This window comes from Priapulus caudatus, unplaced genomic scaffold (assembly GCF_000485595.1).
Source record: "Priapulus caudatus unplaced genomic scaffold, Priapulus_caudatus-5.0.1 Scaffold771, whole genome shotgun sequence".
NCBI lineage: Eukaryota > Metazoa > Priapulida > Priapulimorpha > Priapulimorphida > Priapulidae > Priapulus > Priapulus caudatus.
In genome coordinates this window covers 81564-90926 of record NW_014577832.1, presented here as the reverse complement: position 1 = coordinate 90926, position 9363 = coordinate 81564, and the positions used below count along the sequence as shown (strand labels likewise).

Genomic DNA, 9363 nt, shown 5'->3' with positions numbered 1-9363 from the left:
AGAGAGAATATAAGAAAATATCGCCTAAGAACGGTGTGTAGTGTGAGCGAAAAAATATTTGCTCGGGTTTGTTTTCGATTCCGAGTTGAGGATCAACATGAGTCGAAAGCAGGTCAAACGTAATGATCACTCGTACGATGAAGCGCAATTGGTTTCAGATCAATAATACACATCAAACGAAAAATCAGTTTGTAGGTCATACCTGAATACATAACGCGATTTCTTCTCTCCGCAACCTCCTATAAAAACGGGTAAACTTTAGAGATTTCAAATACATACGCTAAGCGAATAAAGCGTTTAACGTACCACAGACCATGATTTGCTCGCCCTATTTCCTCATGCGGTAATGATATATTCAAGAGGGGGTACTATCAGTCATAATGCAAGAAGTACGGCCGCGTTCTACATATTGCCTATTGGATACTAGGATCCTCTCCTTTCTCTCTCACCTCTCCCCTCTCTCTCTCTCTCTCTCTCTCTCTCTCTCTCTCTCTCTCTCTCTCTCTCTCTCTTCACCCTCTCCCACTCTCTCTCTCTCTCTCGTGTTCTCTTTCTCTTTCTCTCTCCCTCTCTCTCTCTCTCTCTTGTCTGTCTCTTTCTCCTGTGTTCTCTTTCTCCTCTATCTCTTGCTCTCTCCCTCTCGTCTTCTCATCTCTTCTCTCTCTCTCTCTCTCCCTCTTTCTCTTCCTCTTTTTCTCACCTACCCACTTCTTCACACAGATGCTGCCGTCATATGAAATCACGTATATTTCATGACACGGACGCACGCTCGCTCGGCACGTGTGCTTTTGTGTCACGCCATGCCACGCCGTAAAGCGCGGGCGTATATGCATGGCGGTCAGCTAACACTGACTGTACGAGAGGCAATCATACCTATGTCGTGACAACCATAGCCATACTTATATCGCAGAGTGTATCAACCGCGACCGATGCAAAAACGCGCGCAGACGACAACATTTTTGATCAATAGTTGTTTCTGCTGACTCGCCCGCGACCGTAATAACTCGATTGTGTCTAAGCTGCCACGTTTATGTGTGCTCGCTCTATCACCGTGTGTTGTCCAGTGACGAGTCAGTGACGAGAGAGACGCAGCCCTCTCCCTCTCACGCTCTCTCTCTCTCTCGCTCTCTCTCTCTCTTCTCGCCCTCTCACTCTCTCCTCGCGCTCTCTCTCATTCACTGTTCTCTCTGTCTCCCCCCTCTCTCTGATTCCTCTCTCTCTCTTTCATTCTCTCTATCTCTCTTTCTCTCTTATTCTCTCTCCCTTTCTCTCTCTCACTCTCTTTCTCTCTCTCGCTCTCTCTCTTTTCCCCCCTCCCCCTCTCTCTTTTCTCGCCCCTCATTCTCTGTCCATGAACCAGCGAGCGCGAAAAAAGTGATCGCTTTATGACTTTATGGCGCCTATTAGACGCACTTGCCGAAGTTAAACGGAAATTTTAGCCAGCAGTGTGAAGCGTAATCAAGTTACTGAGCACAGATACGGATGGGGGCGTGGGCGTGATTCGCATAACGTCCTGCACAGCGCAGTTTAGCTGTATCTACTATACACAGCGCTGACTGTATGCGCACGTTGTGTCCGTGGACGCATTTCGCTCCGAGTTTCTCTTCCGTGGACCGTAGCATAATGGGGGGCATATCGGACGAGCGTGGCTTGAATGCTACTTAACATTTCGATTGGCGTATTTGCTGTAATTAGCATCCATTAGTATCGATTGCGGGCCAACCAGCGTTTGAGCTGCATGGCAGATCGCGGGCGTGTTTTGTGGGTTATAGTATATAGATATACGCTGTTGGCATAACGCTGTTCGATTTACTCTGGAGATATTAATATGCAAGCCGGTAATAAGCAAATTTGTGGCGTATCATAATAATTGTTCATAGCTCGCATAGACTAGAGCGCGTACACGCGAAATACTGCGCACACTGCGCGCACAACGTACGCACGCACGCCAAGCGGCGCGCGCACACACGAACAACCACAAAACACGCACGCCACACACACACACACACACACCACCACACACACACACACACACACACACACACACCACACACACACACACACACCACACACACACACACACACCGCACACCACACACACAATATATATATATTATATAATATAATATATATATATATACTATATATATATATATATATAGAGAGAGAGGAGAGAGAGAGAGAGGAGAAGAGAGAAGAAGAAGAGCGAGACAGAAAGAAAGTACTATGTTTAATAACTAAAGTAAGAAAGAATATTCTCAAACGACGTAATCCTATTTCACGTCGTTGTCCGTTGCTGCTAACGCAAGAATATATATATATATATATATTAGACATTGTGTTATTGCGCTTCCATCCTTTCAACCACGACAACATCGCATGCGAGAACTCGCAATTGCGTCACGAAAGGAAAAGTACCCACTCATTCGAATATATGTGCTCATCATTGCGCGTTTCAGTGAGATAATAATCTTATAGGAACTAACGACGTGTGGCTTCTTTTCTCTTGCAGGTGAAAAGCCGTTTAAGTGCGAGTACGAGGGCTGTGATCGACGCTTCGCCAACAGCTCCGACCGGAAAAAGCACTCGCACGTGCACACGAGCGACAAGCCGTACAATTGTAAGATTCGGGGCTGCGACAAGAGCTACACGCACCCGAGTTCGCTGCGTAAGCACATGAAGGTGCACGGCAAGTCGCCCGAGTCGCCGAACAGTTCCTTCGACGGACAGACGGAGAGCAACCCCAACTCGCCGCAACCGCCGCCGCCGCAGCAGCAGCAGCAGCAGCAGCAGCAGCAGCAGCACCAATCAGGCGGTCAGCACTGCGTGACGTCACATCCGGCGCCGCTGCAGCCATCGCTGACGAGCGGAGGTAACACGACAATCACTTCCGGTTCGCACACGACCAACCTGAGCGAGTGGTACGTGTGTCAGTCGCAGACGCACGCGGGTATGCCGACGCCGCCGAGCAACGAACACTCGCCCGTCACGGGGCTCGGCGGCCTGCCGCTGCACAACGGAATGTTACACCACCATCCATCCACAATATTGCACGCACAGTATTAATAGGTATAATAGTAGCTAACGCGACGCTGGTCTTAGTGTGACGTGACCGACGCAAACCAAAGACGGTGCCTTAGTTTCTCATCGGTGAACGCTCTGCGTCTTTTGCTCGTAATACTAAAGGAAAAATGCTCGATATTGCGCATAATAATAATTCCGAAATTTGTCATCATGTCGAAAAAATATTAGACTCCGGGAAATTAGATTTCACGCCCAATAACGGCCCCCTACACAAAGGTGCGAGTGCGCACTTCCAAATTACGAAACTCCGGAATAATCGAGGCATAGACAGAGACACAGAGAGAGACAGAGAGAATGAGAAAGAGGAAGAGAGAAAGAGAGAGAGAGAGAGAGAGAGACAGGGGGAGAGAGGGGGTAGGTAATAATAATAATATATGCGCTACCATCAAGTCAGAGGGGATAAGGCGTAACTCATTGAGCTTCATGGGCGAGGAGGTCAATGCAGTTAACTCTCTGCTGTGCAGTGCGTGCATGTGTGTGACGGAGCTGTGTGTGTGTGTGTGTGTATGTGTGTCATGATCCGTGGTGCAACACCACTCTTGCTCAAACTACCGCTCTATATCATGAAGACTGCCGCTACAAAACACGCCCGATAAATCGCCATATATATATTATAATACGTATATCAGCGTGTTCGGAGCGGCTCTATGTTGTGCTTCGTACGTCGGTAGCCGACAACACCCCGCGTTAACGTCAATATTCTTAAAATGTCTTGTGTGTACACGTTTGGTCACGTTACATGTTTTTACTGCACTCGCAGCGGCGATATTTTTAACATCCACACTTAAAAAATCGATGTTTCGCATGCCCCGTTCATGATATGACGTATACGCACTGAAAAGCTATATATTGCACCGTTCGATGGCCGAAATTATTTTGTATTAAACCAAGTGTGAAAGTTAAGAATCGGGGTCTTGAACGCACGCACCTACTACCCGCTTATGTTAACTTATTTCCCGGGCGCCGTACATTTTTTACGTTGAAGGCGATGAAGTCTTTGCGCGATGCGTTAATCGGTCATATCGACTCGTGAACGCCTTTCAAGATTTGATGTTCCCTTTTTTACGGACCGCAACGATCGCAAATTACGCTACTATCTTTTTACTGCTCAAAATGCAGCTGCGGCAACTACCCCCAGCCTCTCTCGCTCGCGTGAGAAGTGGCCGTGATTATGTGCTGTAGGCACGTAACCCTCTCCCCCTCCCCCAGCCATAGATCTGTCTCGATCGAACCCCGTTGGGACACCGATTGTCGGCACCGACGATGAGGCGAGATATTTCCACCGTATTAAACCCATTTCGCGTAATATTTCTCACTGAAGCTTCGCTAATTATCCCCGATGCACTGAATGCCGCTTCATTTGCGTCATTAAATTGTGCAGTTGAGGTACGTACGCTCGCGCGCTCGAGCCGGCGGTATTGTAGATGTAAAAAGCGCACGAACGAGAAGAAAGATAGTTATCGCTCGGGATCAATATACGCGAGACAGCGAACAATAAGAAGTTAACTGACGAAGAAGCTAGAGACCAATCAGAGCGTCTGGAGCGAGAAGAGTGTGAAGGCGGGAGGGAGGGAGGGAGGACGGACGGACGGGAGGGCGGACGGACGGGAGGGCGGGAAGATAGGCACCCACATTGCTTGGCCGTGTCGTCTCTTCTCTTCTGTTTCATCCTTTGCCGACGCCCCCTCTCTCTCTCTGTTCCTCTCCCTCATCCTCTCTCTCTCTCGTGCGCGCTTTCTCTCTCCTCTGTCTCTCTCCCTCCTCCCCTCCCTCCTCTCTCTCTCTCTCTATATATATATATATATAGTGCGTCACCACTCGACTTCGGATGCGTCCGTGACGTCAGCGATTCATATCGCAAGGGGTTAATGAAATTTTTATTATTAGCATAAACACGTAACGTCATCGTATAGGTGCGAAGGACGTTCGCCCATACGTGTGCACCGACGTAATAACAACCAGAATATGCCTCGACATGGAGACGTCATGGACGTTATTGCCACGAGTAAGCCCTCCCCTGCTATCGCGAATGTTATATATATTCGAAATATTCGATGAAATATTCGAAAATTGTCGAGCGGATATCCCGCGAGGAAATGATTACGGCATTTGATTTGGATTTGCGTTAGGAGCGTCGCATTGGCCGATGGTCGTGTATATCCATATAGCGGTCTGTGCGATGGAAAGAAAAAGTGTTGAATGAAAGTCGTTATAAATAGCGAAGGTCTTAGCAGTCCCTTGGACATATGAACAGGGTTTACCGCGTACGTTTGTATATATAAATAAAAGGTGTCATCTCCATGACAACCGTTCCCGAATGCACCGACCTGCGTTACGGCCTGATGGTTCCGCGGTCAGGCGCTGTCTCTCGATATTGTTTCCAGTAATAAAATCAAAAGAATTCCTGTATATATATGTCGTAAAAAATAATAATTATATATAATAATAATAATTATGATAATAATTATCGTGTATTTTATTTCTTCGAGTATACATATTAGGTGAGAAAATTAGAAACCACTTAAGTTTGCCGTCAGCGTGTGGACGGACGACTGTGGCAGCAGCAGAGAGAAAGTGTTATATTATAGGATGTAAATATTGTACATGTTGGATTTCACCGTTATACGAATCAAAATCGTCGTGGGGCTCAGTGTGAGCGACACACTGTGTGTAGTTAGGGACCGACAGCGTGATACCTGTGCGGCGAGCTGCGGTTACGTGTTTGTTTCTAGCGCTGCGCTATCTCCATGGCGTGGGCATGCATGCGTGCGAACACGCCACACAGCGATCCGCCGCGGTGCAGCCGTGCAGCGCTCGTGTGCGCTCGCGTACTCACTCACTCACTCACTCGTGTATATATACAGCAAAATAAAAATCCACTGTTAAATCAAAATTAGCGACGGTTCGCGGTGTGCGCACGAATGCGTCCGTGCGAGGGGAGAGCTCGCTCGCGCCTGTTCGGAGTTAACGTGGAGCTACATAGACTCGATCTCTCCTTCTCTCGCTCCCATGAGTAGCACGTCGTTAACCTGCGGGTATTGCTTACATATAGTGCGCTGTACGATGAACGGACGCGGCGTTCGATGCCCGCGCGCGCGAGTGTGTTCGTAGAGCGAGGCCGCGCGTGCATGCGTGCATGCGTGCGTGCGAGCGCGCGTGTGCGTAGAGCAAGCGCGCGCGCGCGTGCGTGCGTGCGCGCGTGCGTGCGTGTGCGTAGAGCAAGCGCGCGTGCGTACATCGAGAACGCGTGCGTGCGTGTGCGCGCGCGCGCGTGTGTGTGTGTGTGTACTTCGCGTTTGCTGAGACAATTTTTGTGTTTAAACGCTGCACGTCAGAGTCTTGTACAGTCGTGTAAATAATGATGTAATATGTTGTAAAAATGTAGCCTTTGTTGCCCATATTATTCTGCCTCCATTGATGTTTTACGTATTTATAATAGAATGAAATCAGATACCGACTCAAACGTGGACTGTAGGATTTGGATTACGGTATTATTATATAGCGGTTATAAAATCTCCTGCTTGGGTATAAATCATTCATTCCCTGTAATCAAAAAGTCTCTATATACGTGAAATAAACTCAGTTGGTTATTGTAACGTGATATCTTTTCTCTGGACTTGTATATATTTGTTTATACTCGCTATTAATTGCAATCCGCAAACGATTTACACAAAATATACACGTTTTAGTTACGTCACCGCAGACGAGTGCGCATGCGCGTTCACAGGCCATACACGCGCTAAGCTATACGATTAAATAAAATGAACGAACCTTTCTTATGTAATAAACAGTTGTGTCTAATTCCTCGATCCCCATATATATATATAAGGGAACAGAGCATGAATAGCATTCACCACAAACACGGATGCATCACACAACGTATAGGCAAAACAAAGCGGCGGTTGGCATTATATTTTTATTCTGATTTGCGATTTTCTGCATGTCAAGGATGCGGGGCTTATTTAAGAGCTAAATATAATTACGCCCACAAATATGATTAGCGTCAATTAACATACACAATGCTAATTACATTTACCGATTTACATTTTACGGCGCGCATTTATTAGCAAAACAATGTACACGCTCAGTATAATATTACAAAGCCTTTGATGATAATTTAGACGTAATAGCGGTGTGCGTTTAAAAACGAGTGCGCTATTAAGTCAACCATAGAGACAAGTGGTGCGGGAAGGAGACAGTGCGACAGTAAGCGTGCGTGACAACATCGAGTGGGGACACCGATCGGACATAAAACCTATTTGCATTCAAATATTCGTCGTTTTTACAACGACAACGTTATTTTGCCGCCGGTTCCTCAGCACCCACTTCAGCTGTGCCATAACCGCCGCACCCCCACCCACACACATATATACCTCGAGTGTCTCTTTCCTCCCACCATAAAACACCTCGAGGCATTGAATCATACTCGATCACTTGGCGACATTGTGTATAGACAATGGCTAGCGGGTAATTGCAAGTATTAAGTCGCATATTGTGGCCATTACCTGACAATATCGAGCCCCAAAGCGCTCGTTTTCGCCGAATTATTGTGCGATCAAAATAGCTAGGAAATCCGGACGCGTGGCGTGTATGGTATAATCTCGAGCGAATATAATGTCCAGCACCGGGATTTGGAAGTCGGTATAGAGACGCGGGCGCGGCGTGCTGGCGTGGCGGGGTGCTAGCTTAAACGGCGCGTGCAGCGTGTGCGTGTATACGGGCGCGCGCGTGCACGCGCGTGATGTGCGTGTGCTGTCGGGCTGTGCGTGCGTGCGTGCGTGCGTGCGTGCGTGCTGTGCGTCGATGCGGACTGTACATCACGTATGCGCACACACAAACACAAAAACGCGGCCACACACATTTACGCATGTACATAAATGTTCCTGTTACGCGAACACACACGCGCGCACACCCACACACGCACACGCGTGCACGCACGCACACTCGCACGTTTCGAGTCCGTCTATTCTCGTCCTAAATGTACATTACACAATTCAGCAAGATTATATAGTTTATTTTGTGCATTCTCACTTTTTATTATTTGAATAAACCTGTACATCCATATCGTTCGTCTTCGAGCTGAAAATGACAGTGAAGTGTACGCTTACACAAGCCTCATGTTATATAGATCGCTGCAGGGTACAGCGCTAGCATATCAGATCTACCCCATATTATGATTTATACGTGTAATATGGGCCACGGTTAGTAAGACAGCACAGCTGCAATAAACCCACTTCAGTTTCAATGACATCGACTCCAGATTATGGCGAAACTTTATGTGCAAGCACGTTTTTGCTTCCTAGTGAACACAAATAAAATTCGGTTTAAAAACCATTTAAAATAAATTCATTCTTTCTAAAATACCACCGCATTCAAATTAAAATGCGTCAGCGCGTATGGAATGAAGATCACGCATGGCATCTTAACTTTGATTTCGCAGCGTGTAAAATAAACGATTTCTCCTTCAAATATTTTTCGACGTATAGTGAAAGATATTTGATCCGCGACCGGCGAGGGGATGTGCGGGTATGCTCATGTGCGTGCATTCGTGCGTGCGTTCGTGCATGTATATATATATATATATATGTGTGTGTGTGTGTGTGTGTGTGTGTGTGTGTGTGTGTGTGTGTGTGTGTGTGTGTGTGTGTGCGTGTCCATGTGTGTACATGTCTGTGTGTGGGTGTGTGCGTGCGCGTGCGTGTGTGCGTGTTGGCCGCTCAGCCAAGCGACGTACGCTCGCATATACAGCGGAATAATGAAATCAAGGCGTGAAACCCACGTAACTGTGAGTGAGAACGCCTACGACACGCTACGCGTTCTTGACACAAAGCAGCGTCAACCTCATACGCTTCAGAATATTCAATAGAAAAGCACGGCTAATAAAGAAACGGCCGGCAGTTTAATGCTCGTCGAAAACTGAATAGTAACTGTGGAAAAAGCCGCCGTAACGGCCCTTGTGCTTGTATTGTGAGGCGAGCTCGGGCTCACAGTCCCGTAGAAGTGCCCACTTGAGAACAAGACGTGAATTCTAAATGTTAGTTTAAGACCGATATACTCACAGTTTGCAGGCACTTCAGAAATAATAAACCGAACGCTCGCGTACATATAGCGTATGCCGTTGTGCACGTAATTGGGGAGACATTTCGTTCCCTGTGTGTGCGTGCGCGTGTGCGTGCGTGCGTACACATGTGTATACATACACACCGCACACATACACACACACACACACACAAATATATATATATATATATATGTGTGTGTGTGTGTGTGTGTGTGTGT

At 47.2% G+C, this 9363-nt stretch overlaps 1 protein-coding gene across 1 annotated transcript in view; it reads left to right on the top strand.

Moving 5' to 3' along the window:
- Positions 1-4645, top strand: part of LOC106813429 (zinc finger protein ZIC 4-like) — a 26222-nt gene extending 21577 nt beyond the window's left edge. The window contains exon 2 of the mRNA XM_014817561.1: positions 2513-4645. Coding sequence (XP_014673047.1) covers positions 2513-3066 — 554 coding nt within the window. The 3' untranslated portion in view covers positions 3067-4645. The remainder of the gene's footprint in view (positions 1-2512) is intronic.
- Positions 4646-9363: the final 4718 nt, after the last annotated feature.